Genomic DNA, 21,332 nt, shown 5'->3' with positions numbered 1-21,332 from the left:
GACCTGCTAAGATCCTCCGGCATTTTGTGTGTGTTGCTCTGGATTCCAGCATCTGCAGCATCTATCATATTTATGATATTACTTCTCATCTTCTTTGACTAAAGTCACATTAATTCTGACTTCAAACTTCTATAGTTTCATTAGCTTCTCCCTTATCTTTCAGACCTCAAAAAATTGTTCAGATTTTTGCTCTTTTTTCATTAGTTTTATCCCTGACAAAATTCAACACGCTTCTTTGATTTTGTGCCTGTCATCCATTTTTACCTATCAGTTTTTGATTCAGTTCTTAACAGAGTTTTAAATATTTTTCATTCTTCAAGTCATGTTCTTTTATTTCAAGACCATTTTTACACTAAAGTCAAATAGATCACATTGATTTTAAGTACATTTTCATCTCAAAATTATGAATTATTTCAAACAATTAAGTATTCTAGTTAATTATTTACATGCCAAGAGTCCATCCACATCCCATTTGAACCCACATCATTTTGTAAAGTCACCAGTAATAATGCAGCCTGGCTTGGCATCTTTGATTGCTTTTATTCACTGCAATTTTTGTCACTGTAGACTATTCATAATATTTTGTGTAGTGCAATATTCACATGACTCATTAGTGTATTCTATACAATGCATTATTTGCATCCACGTGTATATTAGAACTTCTACAACAGTAATGTTAAACTTTCTTTATCAATTCTTGAATGAAATGTTTCAAATTTGAACTTATGTGCCTTGGAGTGCAGTAATGGAAACAAGGTCACACTGATCACTGTCACTGTTCATCTAAAAATAGAGCAGATCTTCAATCAGTCAGACTATGTTGATTGAAAAGTTAAAGGACAACTGCTAGTGTATTACCTGTGTTCGCTTATTGTAGTGATTTGATTTGTTAAGCTGGACTGTTTTCCTCAAGTAGATGTCATGAGCTACATGACATCTGCTTGAAGAAACCTGTAGATTTTGAAGTATTCTTCAGTATTTATTCCTAACTTATAACTCAGCTTCTCCCCATCATTTCTAAGCTGATCTATTGCAGCAGATAGAGGGATAAGTTACACACACAAAATGCTGGTGGAATACTGCAGGCCAGGCAGCATCTATAGGAAGAAGTACAGTCGACATTTCGGGTCGAGACCCTTCATCAGGACTAACTTCACCTGTGAGTCTGCTAGGGTGATATACTGTGTCCGGTGCTCCCAGTGTGGCCTTCTATATATTGGTGAGAACCAATGCAGAAAGGGAGACCATTTCGCTGAGCATTTAACGCTCTGTCCGCCAGAGGAAGCAGGACCTCCCAGTGGCCACACATTTTAATTCCATGTCCCATTCCCATTCTGATATGTCCTCCACTACTGTCAAGATGAAGCCACACTCAGGTTAGAGGAACAACACCTTATATTCCATCTGGGTAGCCTCCAACCTGATGGCATGAACATTGATTTCTCTAACTTCTGTTAATGCCCCTTCTCCCCTTCTTACCCCATCCCTAATTTTTAATAAAAAAAATTTCTCTCTCTCTCTTTCCCTTTCACAATAACTCCTTGCCTGATTTCCATCTTCTTCTGGTGCTCCCCTCCCCCTTTCTTTCTTCCAAGTCCTTCCGTTCTATGATACCCACCCTTCTCCAGCCTTGTTTCCCTTTTCCCAATCAACTTCCCAGCTCTTAGCTTTATCCCTTCCCCTCCTGTCTTCTATCATTTTGGGTCTCCCCCTCCCCCTCCCATTTTCAAATCTCTTATTATCTCTTTTTTCCATTAGTCTTAACGAAGGGTCTCGACTGGAAACGTCGACTGTACTTCTTCCTATAGATGCTGCCTGGCCTCCTGCATTCCACCAGTATTTTGTGTGTGTTGCTTGAACTTCCAGCATCTGCAGATTTTCTCGTGTTTGTAGAGGGATAAGTTGGGCGTTTCTCCAGCCATTATTTTAACTTTCCTCTAAGCTCTATCCTTTTATATTAACCCCAAGCATTTCATTGGTTAGTTACTGTTGCATGTGATAAAAGCAGAAAATTATCTTTTAATATTTCTGTTATTAAACAGCTACCATTGCTGTAAAATTAGCACGGCACATTTTTGAGTTTTAGATCTGTAAACAAGTTTTTAAAAATGATGATTGAGAAGTAGTGTTATTTTATTGTTCTATGTAAGGATTCTTCAGCAATTACGAGAAGAACAAAGAAATGTTCTACAACCTGACTATAAAACACCATTCAGGTCAAAAGAGGATGCCATGCAAAGGCTTTTGCCATATCATGTGTTTCAAGGGAAATTACCTTCTCAAGAAGAATTTCAGAAAGGTCAGTTTCCTGAGTATTTTAGTTTCATCTTTATATCAGATGTACCAAGCTCCTAATTTTATATAGCTACATGTAGATCTCTGGAAGTATTATGGGCTGCAATATTTTGAATTGATGTATCCATAGCCAGCTAACCGTCCTCTGTGCAAGGATCTCCTGTAGGAAGGGTACAACAGCCTTTCATTATTGCCCCTAACTAAACACAGAAAATGAAGAAGTCATGAAATACAAATAAAGGAACTATTATTGCTGCATATTGTATATGATACTGGGTGCATTGGCATCAATGGACAGTTGAGAGTGTATTTTTTAGATGTGGAGGTCTTTGGTCACCTTTGTTCTTAAAATACAAAGTTTTATAGTTTGATTTCTATACATATAAAAAGAAAGCAATCACACTTTTGTGAAGTGTTGTGGTTTGGGAAGGTACGGTAAACCAGGGCAGAACATATACTATGAATGACAGGGCCCTGTGGAGTGTTGTAGAACAGATACCTGGGGTACAAGTGCATTGTTTCCTGAAAGTGGTGACACAGTTAGGGTAGTGCAGAATGGCATGCTTGCCTGCATCAGAGTTGGGAGGTCATATTATAACTGTACAAGATTTTGGTGGCACTGCATCTAGAATATTGTGTGCTGTCTGGTCGCCATACTATGGCAAGATGTGGTTACGTTAGAGAAGGTGCAGAAAAGATTCATAGGGATGTCACCTGGATTGGAGGGGTTGAGTTGTAAGGAGAGACTGGAGAGGCTGGAACTGTTTTCCTTGGTGCGAAGGAGGTTGAGGGTTGCTCTGAGAGGCTTATAATTCATGAGAGGCACAGATAAAGTTGATGGTCACAGTCTTTTTATCCAGGATAGGGGAGAATAAAATCATAGGGCATAGGTTTAAGGTGAGAGGGGAAATACTTAAAGATGACTGAAGGACAATCACAGAACATAGTGGATATATGAATGAACTATATATATGGGCAAATTCATGGCAGATGCAATTTAATGTGGATAAATGTGAGGTTATCTACTTTGGTTGCAAGAACAGGAAAACAGATTATTATCTGAATGGTGGCCAATTAGGAAAAGGGAAGATGCAAAGAGACCTGGGTGGCATTGTACACCAGTCATTGAAAGTGGGCATGCAGGTACAGCAGGCAGTGAAAAAGGCAAATGGTATGTTGGCATTCATAGCAAAAGGATTTGAGTACAGGAGCAGGGAGGGTCTACTGCAGTTGTACAAGGCCTTGGTGAGACCGCACCTAGAGTATTGTGTGCAGTTTTGGTCCCCTAATCTGAGGAAAGACATTCTTGCCATAGAGGCAATACAGAGAAGGTTCACCAGATTGATTCCTGGGATGGCAGGACTTTCATATGAAGAAAGACTGGATCGACTAGGCTTATACTCACTGGAATTTAGAAGACTGAAGGGGGATCTTATTGAAACGTATAAAATTCTAAAGGGATTGGACAGGCTAGATGCAGGAAGGTTGTTTCCGATATTGGGGAAGTCCAGAACGAGGGGTCACAGTTTAAGGATAAAGGGGAAGCCTTTTAGGACCGAGATGAGGAAAAACTTCTTCACACAGAGAGTGGTGAATCTGTGGAATTCTCTGCTACAGGAAACAGTTGAGGCCGGTTCATTGGCTATATTTAAGAGGAAGTTACATATGGCCCTTGTGGCTAAAGGGATGGGGGGTATGGAGAGAAAGCAGGTACAGGGTTCTGAGTTGGATGATCAGCCATGATCATACTGAATGGTGGTGCAGGTTTGAAGGGCCGAATGGCCTACTCCTGCACCTATTTTCTATGTTTCTATGAACTGTTAGAAGTGATGGAGGTGGATACAGCTGCACCTTTTAAAAGGCATTTGGATGTATACAAAGATAGGAAAGGTTTAGAGGGATATTGATCTCATGTAAGCAAATGGGATTAGTTCAGGAAGGCACTTTGGTCAGCATAGACGAGTTGACCTGAAGGACCTGTTTCCATGCTGCATGATTTTATGACTTTTTCTGCATTCCCTTTTCAGTCTTGATATTTTTGTTATTCATTTGAGTTTTTAAAAAATCTTTTCACTTGTTCAAATCCAGGAGTGCATTGCAATTTTTCATCACTCTTAGGATGCTGCTTCAATTGTTTTAAACACTGCACTCTAAAGTTTAGGAAACTTTGTTTTGCTTCAGCACTACTTATGTTCATTAGGTTTATGTCTGTGTTTAAATATTCATGTTTCAGTAGTAACTTAATGTTTTGCCTGTCAATTATCAGGATGTTGGGATATGTCAGCTTTCAGATAATTCACCAAATTTCCAAATACTTTTTCTTTACTAATATTTCCATTACTTCCTCATTCTCAGTGGATCCTTGATTCTCAAGTATATTTGTCAGGTTTTGCATAATTATTAGCATCTTAAAAAATAACTTTAAGGTAAAGTCCATCTAAGGTTCATTGGTATCAATCAGTACTTAAACAGTCTGAGGATGCTTTGAATGTAGATTCATACATTTCTGTAGTTCATCTACTTGTGGAATGGCATTGCTTTGGGATGTAAGAACAGCAGATAATTGGAGTAGCTGCTCATATACATCATGTCTAAAGGCAGTCTAATTCAGATGAAGAGAAATGGCTTAATAAAAATTATTCAGCTGCCTTGTGCTGAAGATTCATAAAAACAATTATAATTAAATTTATTGCTTCCATCAATATGTATATTATTTATAGTATAGAGTTAATGAACATAATCCACTCCCCCATTTCACTAGGATATCCAGATTTTCAGTAGGAAAGTTTCAATTTATGAGATGTGACTCATCTGTTAATTCCAAAAAAAAAGTGCATATTTGCTATTCTTTTAAGAAATGAACCTAACAATTTTTTAAATATTTAAATTTCTTCCTTTGGAACAATGCTTGAAGATTCCTGAAGTGTGACAGAATCATGTTATGGCTTTACGACAGTGATTTATTAATGAGTTTGGACCTACGATGTTCATACCAGTACTAATAATTGAAAATTGGCTGTCCCTGGTCTGACTCATTAACAGCTGTTTGAGTCAGTTTTTAGAACAGCAATATTTCTCCACATGTACGTTGTTGTTTTATGCAGTATATGTGATCATATGACTTCACTTCCTCCTTTGCACTGCTAGAGAGGTTAGATTGTATTCTGAGGAAAGAGCATTGATGATCATGTTAAGAACAATTGTGTTCTTATTGCACTAAATTGGACGAGGATTCTGGTAAGATAATTCCTAATATCTTGTAATTTTTGGGAACCACTCTCTCCTCCCCACCTCCGCTAATAGTATACACCTGCCTCCAATTTGTAACCCTGCTCCAAAACTTATCTGCTGATTTTCTCTTGCCAGATCTGGCCTTTGTCTAGGCTGTATTTTTCTCAATACCTTGTGTAGTGCACCAAGAAATATGTACCCAATGTATTATCAGTGACCTTATAGTAAAGGTATGGAGATAAGTAATGATCCACCTCTTAAATGGCCTGTATTCGGATGAACTTTTCTTTGAATTATAACAAATGGCCGCTCAACCATTTGTCTTACTGGTTGAGAAGGAGCTATCCAGCCTTATTCCAATGTCTACCCTCTTCACTGATGCGGCCTGACTTGGTGAGTTCCTCCCCCATTTTTGTATGTTGCTCAAGATTTCCAACATTTGCAGAATCTCCTGTGTCTAGCATTAAGTCTGTGGCCCTGCAATTTACAGCTCCAGAGAGACATTCAGGTACTTTTTAATTGCATTTAGAGTTTCTAGTTTTTTCATTCTTCAGGAAATGAGTTCCAGACATCAACCACCCTAAGGATATTTTTTCCTTCCTCCTCTCTCTTCTAACCTTTTTAGTTTTAAAATATGCTGCCTGATTTGATCATGTCTTCCCCCCCCCCCCGCCATAGAGCATATCACAATCACCATGAAGGAAAATAGATTTCTTTAATACATACTTTCCTCTGCGCATTCAGCCTCCGTCTTACCAAAGTAAACAATCTCAGCATATCCAGTTACTTTGCTCAGCTACAATTGGCTTTTATTTTTGAATACACAGAGCTACAATTTAGGAGTTGCTTCTTGCAAACCTTTTAATATGTTTTTTTGGAGTGATATAACAGAATAGAAAAAAATTGTTTTTTAACACCAGATGTGTGAGAGTGTGTGCAGCCATTTGAATTTGATGCTGTACAGTTTTTCTTTGAAGTCAGTGGAACTGAATGCCGGAGGGTGAGTAAATCCACTAGGAAGTGCTCTCAAATACCCTTGGTGTGATTGACTAAGAGTGAAAATTCCATCATTGTGCTTTGAAATTGACAATTCTTATTACTTGTATTCATTTTTTTTTACCTAGTGGATAATGAATTTGAAGATGTCTCTGTGCAATTGCTAAAGCGGACTCAGATGATGCTGAGCAAGTATAGAAAACTGTTGTTGGAAGATGCAGTGGTAAGTACCATTAAAATGAGAATGTGTCTCTCAGACAGCATAGATTCTATATTTCCCTGGTTGCAAAGATCTGCAGGAAAATACACTAAATGAAAAATAAAATAGCATTATCAGCATTTCACTATATAAGTAATTGAAAGTGAAGTTGAATATTACTTTGCTTAGTAATACTAATTTTTTATTTGCTTGGCTTTAGCGTGTAAATCCCTCTGCTGAAATGGTTATGATTGAACGAATGTTCAATCAAGATGAGAAAATATCCCTTATCCAGGACAAACGGTTTTCTCTGGAGGATTCTGGTAAGTGCTGTGGCACTTTCGACGATTTGTTATTTGTGTAAAAATATGCAAATTAAAAATGTCTTTTAAAATATTTAATTCCATTAACAATGAAAAGCTAAAATACTGCTCAATTCTTATAGTGCTGACTTTGTGAACTTTCAGTCTTGACTAGTCCTATTAAAGTTCAAATTACATTTATTATCAATATCTGAATGCTGTATACAACCCTGAGATTCATCTTCCCACAGACAGCCACGAAATAAAGAAAACAATGGAGCACGTTTAAAGAAAAACATCAATGCTCAATGCGCAGACAGAAAAAGAACAAATCAAACAAACGGCAAAATAAAGACTGAAAAACACAGAATAGAAAGCCCCAAATCACAAAGGCATCGGGAGAATCCAGGCATATTCAGTTCAGCACAGTTCAGTTCAATCCAGACTCTCGCTATCTGCAGGCTACAGTGCTAGCCTGCCCCAATCAAAATCACACAAAATAGCAACAAAAAAGGAGTGTCCAGAAACCAGAAACACATCATAATGTGAACTACAGAGTTCAGTCCACAAGCACGTAGATTAAACCTTGCCCAAGACTCATGGACTCTGGCAGCATCGAGCAAGAGGGACAGAGACCGTTCATAGGCACCTTCCTCCAGGAGCAGCGAGTGATCACACACAGGTAGATGGTGCTGAGTACCTGCCCGCCTTCAGCTTTTGGAAATACTAATGCTAATACTAATAATTATGTTAGGCTGCTGTTTATTGACTATAGCTCAAAGTTTAACACAATCGTTCCTATAGTTCTGATCAAAAAGCTCCAAAACCTGGGCCTGTGTACCTCCTTTTGCAACTGAATCCTCAGCTTCCTCACTGGAAGATCACAATCTATGCAGATTGGTGATAACTTCTCCACCTCACTGATAACACAGGCACACCTTATGGATGTGTGCTTAGCCCACTGCTCTACTCTCTCTACACCCATGAGTGTGAGGCTAGTCACAGCTCAAATACCATCTATATAAATCAGCCGGTTTAGTGGTGGTGTAGCAATAACCTTGCACTTAACATCAGTAAGACCAAGGAATTGATTGTGGACTTCAGAAAGGGTAAGAAGAGGAAGACACGTCAGGACTCATCAAAGGATCAGAAGTGGAAAGGGTGAGCAATTTCAAGTTCCTGGGTGTCAACCTCTCTGAGGAGCTATCCTGGACCCAATTTATCAATGCAATTACAAAGAAGGCATGACAATGGCTATATTTCATAGGAGTTTGAGGAGATTAGGTACATCACCGAAGACATTCGCAAATTTCTACAGAAGTATCATGGCAAACATTCTAATTGGCTGCATCGTTGTATAGTATGGTGTTGGGGTGGGGGCTGCACACTGCACAGTATTGAAATAAGCTATAGGAAGTTATAAACCCAGTCAACTCAGTTTTGGGTACTAGCCTCTCCCACATTCAGGACGTCCTCAAGGATTGTCCTGGCAGTTCCATTATTAAGGATGCCTACCACACAGGGCAGACCTCATTGCTACCATCAGGGAGGAGGTACAGGAGCCTGAAGGCACATACTCAGTGAATAAGAATAGCTTCTTTTCCTCTGCCATCAGATTTCCAAATGGAAATTGAGCCTATGAACATTGCCTCACTACTTATTTTTCTCTTTTTGCACTACTTATTTTCACTATATATATATTTATTGTACTGTAATTTACAGTTTTAATTATTATGTATTGCAATGTACTGCTGCTGCATAACAACATATATTTCCAACATATACCAGTGATATTAAACATGATTCTGATTCTGTTTTCTTGTAAAGTAACTAGGTGGAGGCTGATCATCCTATCTTTGCCAACAGTGGGGGAAATATAAACATCTAATGAGGTCCTGAGATAATTGAGGAGCATGGAAACTTACTCTGTATGAGATAGACCAGGATAATCAACCACAGGGGATATAGGTAACATGATTTGCCATGCATGCAGTCAAGTTTTCACAAACTATACTCGTTAGTTTTTCTAATTTCTGATAATCATCTCAGGAGCACAATTAATGGAGAGATAAATTTACTTAAAAAAGATCCCGTTGCTGAGGCAGTGTGGAATGATAGGAAATTGGTCATAAATTCATACAACATGGTAACAGCCCCTTCAGGTCTAAAGGAGCAGCAAACTGGAGATCCTTGAGCAAGTCCACATCAGAGGTGGAGAGGGTCAACTTGAAATTCCTCGGTGTTAACATTTTAGAGGATTTGTTCTGAGCCCAGCATGTAAGTGCAATGATGAAGAAAGCACGGCAGCGCCTACTTCTGTGGAAGTTTGCAAAGATTTGGCATGACCTCTAAAACTCCGACAAACTTGTATAGATGTATGGTGGAGGGTATATTGATTGGCTGCATCTTAGCTTGATATTGAAACACCTATGCCCTTGAATGGAAAATCCTGCAAAGAGAAGTGGATATGGTCCAACCTATAATGAGTAAAACCCTCACCATCACTGAGCACATCTACATGGAGCTTTGTTGCAGGAAAGCAGCATCCACTACCAGGGAACCCCTGCCACCCAGGTCATCCTCTCTTCTCACTGCTGCTGTCAGGAAGAATGTACAGGAGTCTCAGGACTCACAGCACCAGGTTCAGGAATAATTGATATCCCTCAATCATCAGGCTCTTGAACCAGAGGGGATAACTTCACTCAACTTTACTTGCCCCATCTGTTTGTTTATTGATTTGTTTATTGTTATTTATTTAATTTTTATTACTGCTTTTTCATTTTTGTATTTTCACAGTTTGTTTTCTTTTGCACACTGGTTGCCTGCCCTGTTGGTGCAGTCCTTAATTGATTCTATCTGGTTATTGGATTTATTGATTATGCCCGCAAGACAATGAATTTCTGGGTTGTATATGGTGACATGTATGTACTTTGATAATAAATTTACTTGGAACTTCAGCCTAACTCGCCATGCCCACCAAGATGCCTATTTAAGCTAGTTCAATTTACCAGTATTTGGCTCATATTCCTCGAAATCTTTCGTATTCATTTACCTGTCTAAACGTTTTTTAAGTGGTGTTACTATATTTGCTTCAATCACTTTCTCTGGAAGCTCATTCCATATACACAGTGAGAAGATACTGCCCTTCAGGTCCTCTTGAAATCTTTCCCCTTTCACCTTTAACATACATCCTGAACTTCTTGATTGCTTTTTCCTTTCCCCAAAGGCTATGTGCAATCATCTTTTTTCTCACTGGCATTCTTTTATACACTCCTATAAGGTCAACCTTCAGTCTCCTACATTCTATAGCCTGCTCAACCTTTCCCTGTAACTCAGGCCCTTGGGTCCTAGTAACATTCTAGTCAATTTTCTTCGCAGTCTTCAATCTTCATGACATCTTTGTTTTAATAGAATGCTAAACAGTACACAACACACCCACGTGCACCTCATATATAACATCCCAACTACAAAACCTAGTGTCCTTAATGATGAAAACCAGCATGCCAAATGCTTCTTCACCACCCTGTTTACCTGTGCTGGCACTTGCAGGGAACTATGTACTCCAAGATTTCTCTGTATGACAGTGCCTGCCTTCTACACTTCTGATCTCTTACCGTGAAAGACAGGATGCAAAGAATATGTCCATTCAACAAAGCTAAACAGGTGCATAATCTTTATTTTCTGAACACTTTGTTGGCACTATAGTAACCAATGCTGATAATACTATTGTTTGCTGTCCTGGATTGCAGGAGTAATAAGTGTAAGTTTTCAAAAATAGTAGAAATATTTGCAGGCCCTACAGATTGCATAGGACAATGACAATTTTAGTAAGTGCTTTATAAGTGTATTTAGCAATTCTCGGAGGGCCCCAGCTGCACAATTCCCATTTACTGCTAGGTCAGGGACTTCTTTATTTTTACTAGACAAGCTAAACGCTTCTATTACAACATAAATTAATTTTTTGCTGAATATCATTGTGTTGATTTAATATTATACTGCAGTAATCCTTATCATGTTTTCCTTCCTTTATTTAGATGGCTATTTGGCAAAGTTTTGTTGTTCCTCATCTGCTTGTGTAAAATCTGTTGCTGAAGTGCAACAGTTAACTACTAATATGATGCCACACAAGTCTTCAAGCAGTCATAGTAGGCAGCCCACACCAGTGAATGCAACAATCAACCAAAAAAATGAACCTTCAAAACAGGTCCATTTAGCTTCCTCTGTGGCAGCTGGGGTCAAAAATTCTTCCGTTGACATTCTCTGCATCGCTAAAACTTGCGGCAGCAGCAAAGAGCTCAAAGTAACTATCAAACCAGAGACAGCTTACAGAGGTGGAACACCGAGTAAATCTTCAGAAATTCAAGAATGGTCTGCGACTGGAAAGGAAGGTGGTAAAAATAATGCTGGCTCTACGTCTAACTCTGTGGAGGTTCAAAGCACAAAAGTTTGTGAACCTGTTGGAACTAACCAGATTTGTGACGGAGAAGAAAACAAGTTCAACACTGAGAAAAAGCACAGTAATTCTTGTGATAAAGTCACTGTAGAAAGTCTAATGAAGGAAGGCAAGACCCCTGTTATTAATAAAATAAATAATTCCATTAAATTGGAACACGATGAGGGTGACTCACAGTTGCCTTGGCATGACCAGTCACAAGACAAAAGTGCTAAAAATTCTAAGCAGCAAGAGTTTACATGTGTGCAAGTTAAAGATGGTAAAGAAGCTCAGTGTGACACATTGCTACATGAACATTTGGAGAGTGCAATCAATAGCATTTTGGATCTACAGCAAGCTCAGAAACCTTCTGATAATGTAACCATCAAAAATAGCTCACCTGAAGCTGAAACTCCTCATTTTTCAGCCTTAGCTCCCGTGGAGAACTACGTAGAAAAATGTATACCAGATCATAATGAAGGCATTAGAGAAACTGACTCCATCTTGGAAGCAGCAGTAAATAGCATATTGGAATGCTGATAATGTGACTGTAGAGACACTGAAATAACAGATTGTCAGTTGTACTGAAAACTTAGAGGGATAAAGATGGGAAAAGTAGCACATTACTGAATACTGAGAACAAGCTTTTAGTTTTTCTGGAAAGAGGAAGAATGCAGTAGAAACTAGGAAATAGATTTATTTTAAAGTATGGCTAGTTTGAGCTTAGGAAGGTCTATTGTAGTTTGTACTTTGAAAATAATGGTGGCACAAGGTGCGCATTAAGTCATTTGTTTAAAAGTCGTCAAGAGAGGTATTTAATTTAACTGCTTTTTTAAAGACTAATTTCATGTAAAGTGTACTCTTCAATTTCAAGAGTGCTTTTCAGTTTGTGGTAGAAATTTATGTTTTTTAAATTGATACTTTAATGTAAAAGTATTGTTTTTTGAGTTATTTTTGTCTTTCATATTATGTAAGATTTTTTGAGAATTGAGTGCCAATAAGTTGTTTTGAATAGTTAATAAGAAACATTCCCATTTAAGTCAGTTTGAAACTGGAACTCTTGAAGACGAGGTGAAAGTCTACTTTATTATTAATTTTCTGTTTTAATACCACTATGATTATATAAGGAAGGCAACTTTAGGTCTTAAAGACTGAAACTGAAAGCACAGTTTGGGTGTCCATGCTGTGATTTGTCAAACTGTAGATCTAAAAAATGATTCCGTTCCCATTTTGTGGACTTTTATTGTTTTTGTCTTGCACATACAACTGTAAGCTTCCTTGCATAAGTGAAGAGCACAAAATACACCATTAGATCAGTTAGGCCTTACAAACTGACATCACAAGAAAAAAATGTCACTTATGAACTAAATGGTACAGTGTCTTTTATTTTAAACTCTGTGTAGTGTTCAGCTCTGGTCCTCCTTAGAAATGCTTTGTACACATTTTTAAAATATTTATAAAGATTTTTTGTAAAAAAACAGAAAAAAGGAAATGTCAAAGTTATTTTTGTTATATTAGTTCAGTACATATATATAAAGTGTGGTAAAACATGATCAGAGTGAATTATTAAGAAGTATTTTAGTTAGATGCTAATGAAACACTGAATCAACTTGTCAAATGAGCCAAAGAATTCAAGAAAACTGATTTGTGTTGGTCTTTTAATTTATTGAAGATTATATGTGTATTCAGATTTGTAGCACTGCAGGCTAGTGGCAACCATTTTTCAATATTACAGTTTATTTGAATATTGTGTTGTAATTATTTATTTTGATATTCTTTGCATGAAAAGTAAGTGATAGGTATAACTAGATAGTACAGTAACATTAAGAATCTTTGATTTCTTAAATGATGGCAGAAAATTGGAAAAATTGTTTTGTGCTATGGGGGTTATTTCTTTTAAAAGAAAATATGCTTTGTGAACATTTGTTTAATTGTTTTCCTGCCAAAGATGAAACATTCTTAATTTTGTCATGTATTTTTAAGGTTAGTAAATTGAAGATTTGTATACACATAAAGCAACAATAGTCCTTGAGTTGAATCCCCAGCCTTAATTAAAATAAACTAAGGAAATGGCATGTTTCATTGGTTATTAAATTTGTAAAATCCCCATTCATGTGATTTTTGTTTGGAAATATTAAACATTTTGAAGGTGAGCTTTTCAATTGACCTCTTATCATTCTACTCAGGCTGTGCTGTGCATGTTGGGACTAGGTAACAATGAGCAAATTTTTTTATGAATAACTATAACAAAGGAAAGCTGATTAAATTGGATATTCAGACTTAGCTTAGTTGTATCTTAAGTGTCATTGCTTTAGATTTTAGATGGTTTACAACATTTTTTAAGATTTAATGTGCACTATTCCTGCAATGCAGTTGTAAGTATCGTGGGTGCCACTGGCAATCCCAGTTTCAGAGGGATGAAAGTAAACAGAATAGCAATATTCTCTGTTTGGTTTGTGTCCCTTTGTGTACTGTACTGTTCTGTTCTATGTTAGTGGAGAGCTCTCTGAAAGTGACTATATATGTAGGTGGATAGAGTAGTAAAACAGGGCTTTTGTTATGCTTGCTTTCAAAGATTCACTATAAAAGTTTGGATAACATATTGTAGTGATACAAAGCAGTGTTTTGATTGCACTTAGATTATTGTATATATTTCTGGCAACTGCACTACAGGAAGGATGTGGTATTAATACAGAGAGTGCTGAAGAGAGACATCAGAATGTCTGGAGTGAGGAGGGTGGGCTGTGTTAAATTGGAAGGATCACATACATTGGGTTTATTCTCAATGAGGTGTAGGAGGCTGAATGATGACCTTGTAGAGGTTGATAAAATTATGAAGGACATATATAGGATACACATTTTTTCCCCTCAGAACAGGGAGTCTAAAACTAGAGTGCACAGTTTTAACATGAGTGGGGTAAATATCTAAACTGATTTTTTTTATTGTTACAAGTACTGAGGAACAGTGAAAACCTTGGCCTGCAAACTGTCTACATATATCAATACATTATAACAATGCTTTGAGGTAATACAAAGCTAACGTACAGAGTGCAGAATAAAGTGGTACAGAGAAAGTGCACTGCAGGGAGACAAGTGCAAGGTTATTGTGAGGTACGTTGAGGTCAAAATTCCATCTTATTGTATTAGAGAACCATTTACCAGAAGGATAGAAACTGTCCTTGAGCTTTGTGGTATGTGCCTAATAGGAGGGCAGAGAAAAGACAATGACTGGGGTGGGTGTATGTGTCCACAAATCTCTGTGGTTTCTTGCGGTCGTGGGCAGAGCAGTTGCCATACCAAGCCACGATGGATCTGGATAGGATACTTTTAATTGCATTGATAAAAAGTGGTGAGGGTCTAAAGAGACACGCCTGAGGAAGTAGAGGTGCTGGTGAACTTTATGGCTGTGGCAGCTACATGGTTAGAGCAGGACAGACTATTGCTGATGTTCACTCCTGGACTCATAGTCAGTATTGGGACAAGTAGCCACTATGACTTGGGGAACTGGCTTCAAAATGAAGGAAAGTGAAATAAGTGTTGCCTGTTTACCTACCATCCAAGACCAAATCAGAATTTCTGATGTATTGTTTAGTTTAAGGAAAAACAATCTTTTGAAACCCAGTTGACAAATAAACCGAAATGCCATTCTCAAATACTTTATGAAATTTCCTCAGTTCTTTTATCAGTTGACATGTTACTTTTAAATATGTCTTTAAGAAATACTGATTAAAAGTTCATCTAAAAAAACCCCTTCACATTCTAGCTGATCTTAATATTAAGTTTATTGTCTATTTTCTGTTGGCAGTTTCTCTTCTGCTTTGACAAATTAATTTCAAACACTGAAGTTCACACACTTCTGATAATCTGACAGTTACACTGTGATAGTCGGTTTCTACCTCCCCAGAACCAGGTTGGTGACGTGGACTGAACAAAATAAAATTTGAAACTTAACAAGGCTAATTTGTGATACTAGGTAAAGTCATCTAGAGTAATATTCACTGTGCTATCTGCACTCCCCCAGCTGCTTGCATGTCTATCAATTCCCAATGTACTGAGACTTAGTTTATTTCAATGTAAAGAATAACTGTTCCCAATCTAAACCAAGCCCAGGGACTTGCACTTTATTTTAATACCCCAGTATGTGTCTCCCTGAAGAAACAGAGGAAACTGGGGAAATTTGTTCTCTATTTGTTTAGGAAGGCCATCGCAGATGTTGACATATAGTGGGTTTGGACTTTTTTTTAATATCTGAGTTACCTCTTTTAGAGTGATGAGAGATTTCTCTTGTAAGCAGTAATTTGCAATATTTAGTTAATGGTGGGGTAGCATAGCACCATAAAGCAATGGAAAGCAGCAAAGGAAAATGTTGCAATGAGAACCTAAGGATTATTGGTACCATTATGTAATAAAACTACCTGGAACACTTATGATACTCTGGTTCTAATTAGTTGACAGTTGATATTATAGATGAATAAGGTGTTTCAGATATTATCTGTATAATATGTATATAACAATGAGGGTGCTACTGTAAACTTGCATCCTTTACAGCAAATGAAAGCAATTCTGCTAATCTGCAAGGAAAGATTAAGAAAAATGTTGCTGGGGGGTACTGTCACATATCTAAAATGTTCATGATTTATGTCTGATCAAATGTGAATTGGTGGATGACTATACCTGTTTGTCTTTGATGAGAAATGACCATCATACGAACAAGGTGTAATTAATGGGAGACAATTAGCTTAGTTTTTTTCAGGATGTGGAAATTGCAACAAGCATTCAAAGTGCCCATCAGGTTTCTGTGTTTCAGGAAATTACTTAGAAAAGGTTATTGTCATATTTCTCTTCTGCTAGAATCAGCCTGTAGGCCAAATTTTGGTTGTCATCCTGCTGTCTGTGATTATACTTCATTTTGTTAGTGTATTTCTTACATTGAAATAATAAGTACAATTTTAAAGTGCTGCATTGATTGTAAAGTGCTTTGGGATTTCTTGGGGTTGTGAAAAGCTGAATGTTAATATGAGTTCTTTCCTCTTCATGGGAATTGGAGAACATTCAACCCATTGCCATTGATCTATGTCATGGCTCATTTGTAGCATAATTTCAACCAACGATGTTGGATCTGAAAGCTTTAGTTGACCTGGCCTCTTGGAGTAGATCTTGATTTTGATTAAATTAAAACAAAGGAAATCAGCAGCCCTCTAATTTCTAAGTAAAGCATGGTGGCAAACTGCTTAGATTTACCATAGTACAACGAAACAAATGTTACCCATTAAGATACACATTAAGTTTGTGTAAATTGAAATTGGAGATAAAGTTTTTACCATAAAATTGTTCCTTGTTGTCTATCCTGACAAGTAGAAATGGCTTCTGAGGCTGCTGAAAGTATTACTGGACATGGAACAGGTAATCCAATTAGTTATACCTTTCACCCTTGAACAATATAATACCATAATTGGATTTGTTAGGAGTTTAGTTCTTATTCCATTTTCTGTTGCATGATATGAAACTAGTAAGCTTTATTTAGTGGCTTAAATATTCTAATAATAAACTCAAGCTTACACTGAAAATTGTCAGAGTAAAAGCAAACACTGCATTCTTTTTCAGGTTAGGATAAAAGAAGATATCGATTGGAAAATTGATTGAATTGTTCATTATGTTTAGGAATAATGCTGCAAATACAGAGTTTTCTGAATTAAAGATATCAGACCTGTATAACCAGAGGTCACTTCAAGGTTAATGCCCCTGTGGCTCAAATTTCTAGTTTGCTTAGTTTTAGAAATGTGTAAGATTAATATTATCAAGCAAATGATAATCTCAAATAACCCCTTTTATTAATTCAAATAGTTTGATGTTGGAAATTCTAAAAAAGTTTTTTGTTTTATACTTGATTGAAGAACTGGAAGACCTGTGCCGCAGATTATTTTGAAAGGAAAGCTTAGTGATTATGGTTCACCTTTTTAATATGATAATAGAGGCTCAGAAACTAGTGATGAGCAGTGCTTGCACAGTATGTTTGGACTTCCTACTGTATAAAGCCACCCCCCCCCCCCCAATCCCCAACTAAGTTATGAAAGGATTTTATAGATACAGAAGAGGTGCTTTTACTCTTGGGAATGTCTAAAAGCAAGAGCAAGGGATAGTTATTTTTCCATAAGGAATTAGTGTGTAACCTTTGCACACAGACTTGCTAAAATGTGGAACTTAGTGTCACGTAGGGCAACAGGCAAAATTATGCACTGTGGAAATTGAGGTAGATACCCAAAAGGAGAAATAAACTGCCTGGATTAAAGAGCATGTCCTTTGAGGGCACTAGGGTTTCTTTTCCCTTTGGAGTGAAGGTGCATAAGAGGTGGTTTGATAGAGGTGTATAAGATGATAAGGGGCATAGACAGAGTGGACAGCCAGCACCTTTTTCCCAGAGCAACAATGCTAATACAAGAGGACATAATTTTAAGGTGATTGGAGGAAAGTATTGAGGGATGTCAGAGGTATGTATTATACACAGAGTGGTAAGTGCCTGGAACAGATTCCCAAGGGTGGTGGTAAAGGCAGATATTTGGGACATTTAAGAGACTCTTAGATAGTGGTATGGATGAAAGAAAAATGGACTATGTGGGAGGGAAGGGTTAGATTGATCTTGGAGTCCATTTTTAGCACAACAAAGTGAGCTAAAGGGCCAATACTGTTCTATGTTCTAAACATAATGTTATTACAGTGAGATGATATCGTTTAAGAGAAAGCTTACATGATAAGCCATGGCTAATGTCTATCTGAGCCATTTGTCTGTATCTGCTGTAAACTTTATACCAGTACTCAATAGTTGCCATTCAAAACTTTGATCTTTTGGGGTTCTTTTTAACATTGGTCTACTTTTGTTTTTTTTTAAATATAACAACCAATTCTTAAGACAGCCATATTATCTTTGAAAGACTTTTAATTTTTACAATCACATTCAATAACATTACATGATACTAGCATGAGTTACTTCAGATCAATGTTTTCAGTACCAGAACCATCATGTTGTACAGTAAGGATTCTTACCTACTGGTTAATGATGCCTGAAGACCGAACATAAGGTGATTATAATATATTTTGTAAAAAAAAATGCACCGCAAATGCTCTAACACATAGTAGGCCTCAAAGAAGGCTTGAATAACCCAAAGTGAAATATTGGCTTAACTGTTTAAGTAACAGGTTATAAAGTAAAAGGGCAAAGAAAGTTACTTTTGAATAGCCTCATTTACAACCCCAGATGTCAAAAAGTGCTTTAATGCCAATTAAGTTGTAAAATAATTAGTTTGGTAAATGTAACAACCAGGTTCTACTACATAAGATGACACAAAATGGAAATCTTAAGACAAATATGATTCAAGAATTTGCTTTGATCGTGTTGGCTGTATTAAAAAATGTTTTCGGTGATGGCAGCATGTATTACTCTTTGCTAATTACATTTGAGAAGTTTAGAAGATCCATTTTCTTAAGTTGTTGCAGTCCATAATGTGTTGTTGATAATGTGTTGGCGATTCTGGATTCTAGTCTCGATGATGAAGGAATAGAGAGTAGATCTCATGGAGAGAAATCTACAAATCACTGGTTGGAGGTGCAGTTATCTGAGCAAATGAGGGCATGCCATTACACTGTAAACCTGTGCTGTCTAAGTGGTTGGAAAATTTGAGGGTGTCAAGAGATACACCATTCAATGCAGGATACTTGGCTTCTGACTGAAATTTTGTGGTTGCCCCAATTTAGTTTCTGATGTCTGGTAAATGTCCAGTGTTAAAGGTATGTCAATAGACTTGTCAGAGAAGGGCTTTGACTGGCATTTTGTGACCATTTAAACCATTTTATAACAATTAACATCTTAAATAACTATTTTGCTGGTATCAAGATCTAATTTGATTTTTTTCCCTTAGATTTTGTCTCTTGAATGATGACACTTTTTCCCTTTTGACCTATTGTTTCTTCTAGATGCAGTACAGTGAACTTTGCTCAACATCCAGAAAAGAACTGTGGGTCTAGGATGGCATTCTTCTGGCAGGTTGCTATTGCTGCCTACAAACCTGGCACTTGCTTCTAGACCCACTGATAATACTGGCAGCCTAATACAGGCAGCCAGACTTCCTTTATTGCCATCCTACTGGATTCCAGATGTATGTCCCCATTGTTCAACTGGATGGCTAACTTACAAAGAGGTATTGGATCACATAAGTTACATCTGCAGGCTAATATTGCAGTTTTGTTCTTCCATCATTTTGTAGATTTACATTTATGCAAAAGTTTTTGGAGATTATCCATACTTTGGGTTTTAATTTTAATGTTGATCTGGAGTGTTTTAATTTGGCTTGCAGCAGAAATCTTAAGTTGTTGAAAACTTCTTTATAAACCTTCTCCAGAAGATACTTAATATTCTTTAAAGTACACAGAGGAAAAATCACATTGAAGTAAATGGCATCTACCATGCAATGTGTTCAGATCGTGAAGTAAAATATGTTTCTGTAACAATAATGTAGGGGTGGGAGACTTCAGGTAGCTACCATGAAATTTATGATTTTATAAACAGAAATGTAAGCACACTTGTCTTCAGTTTTTATTAATAGCAAATTCTGGCCTTTTGTCATAGGACATACTTAGGAAAATAAATTTCTTCTAGAAAAGCACAAAGTATTTTTGAATTACAAACTACAAACAAATAAAATAGATGTAGTTTGATTATAAAACAATACCAATTATTCCCTGGAAAATAGCTTCTGTGTGGTATTATGTTAAAATACCACTAGGTGTCAGAAGATTCCTGTCTGAAAACTTCATCACTACCAACATTTTCAGTTTTCTGTAATTGACTTCACAGATGCTAACCTTGAACTTCATCCATCAGTGTGATCATGGGATCAGATTGAAATGGAAAAAATACCTAGTTGCTAATTGCAAATAAAACTTTTATGCATTGCAGGCATGTACATGCCAGACTGTGGAGACCACAGGGTACTTACTAATGGTGTCCATCTATGTGGAACACAACTTTGCCTTTTCCGCTGTAGCACTGGACTGTGCCTAGTCTTGAGTAAGAATACAGATTAGATGTTAACAAAAGGAGAAAGAGCAGCTTGAGCTTTTTTTAATTGATGAATCAAACTTGAGCCATTGTCACATACATGCATACGTAGATATAGACAGACAGACATACTTGTGGACATGTCCCTTAAAGTTCAAAGTAAATTTATTACCAAAGTGCATTTATGGTTACCATATACAATCCTGAGATTCATTTTCTTGTGGGCATACACAGTAAATCAAACAAAGGCAATAGAATCAATGGAAGATAGGGCAAACAACCAATATGCAAAAGACGGAAAACTACAAATAAAAATGAAAAGATTAATAATGAATAAGTGAGCAGTAAATATTGAGAACAGGAGATGAAGAGTCTTTTAAAGCGATCTAAAGGTTGTGGGAACAGTTCAGTGAAATGGTGAATGAAGTTGAGTGTAGTGAAGAGCCTGAGGGTTGAGGGGTAATAATTTCCTGAATCTGGGAATGTGAGTCCCGAGGCTCTTGTACCTTCTTCCTGATAGCAGCAATGAGAAGAGAGCATGGCCTGAGTAGTGGGGGGCCTTGATGGTGGATGCTGCTTTCATGCAATAGTGCTCAGTGTATTCAGTGATGGGGAGGGCTTTACCAGTGAGCTGTAAGCACCGCTCTATGAAGGATTTTCCAATCAAGGGTATTGGTGTTTCCATATTAGGCCATGATGTAACCAGTCAATATACTCTCTACTAAACATCTGTAGAGGTTTTAGACCTCATAACAAATCTGTGCAAACTTCGAAGGAAGTAGAGGAATGCCGTGCTTTCTTTGTAATGACATTTATATGCCGGAG

The 21,332-nt window shown here is 37.2% G+C and overlaps 1 protein-coding gene across 4 annotated transcripts in view; it reads left to right on the top strand.

The window, feature by feature from the left end:
• The window catches only part of LOC132402788 (BRD4-interacting chromatin-remodeling complex-associated protein-like), a 54,377-nt gene extending 40,847 nt beyond the window's left edge, over positions 1 to 13,530 (top strand). For all 4 annotated transcript variants that reach the window (XM_059985769.1, XM_059985770.1, XM_059985772.1 and 1 more), the window contains 4 exons: positions 2,151 to 2,299; positions 6,651 to 6,745; positions 6,942 to 7,044; positions 11,058 to 13,530. In XM_059985769.1, coding sequence (XP_059841752.1) covers positions 2,151 to 2,299; positions 6,651 to 6,745; positions 6,942 to 7,044; positions 11,058 to 11,995 — 1,285 coding nt within the window. In that variant the 3' untranslated portion in view covers positions 11,996 to 13,530. The remainder of the gene's footprint in view (positions 1 to 2,150; positions 2,300 to 6,650; positions 6,746 to 6,941; positions 7,045 to 11,057) is intronic.
• The last annotated feature ends 7,802 nt before the right edge of the window (positions 13,531 to 21,332 follow it).

This window comes from Hypanus sabinus, chromosome 12 (genome assembly GCF_030144855.1).
Source record: "Hypanus sabinus isolate sHypSab1 chromosome 12, sHypSab1.hap1, whole genome shotgun sequence".
Lineage (NCBI taxonomy): Eukaryota > Metazoa > Chordata > Chondrichthyes > Myliobatiformes > Dasyatidae > Hypanus > Hypanus sabinus.
This window is presented reverse-complemented; position numbering and strand designations above follow the sequence as displayed.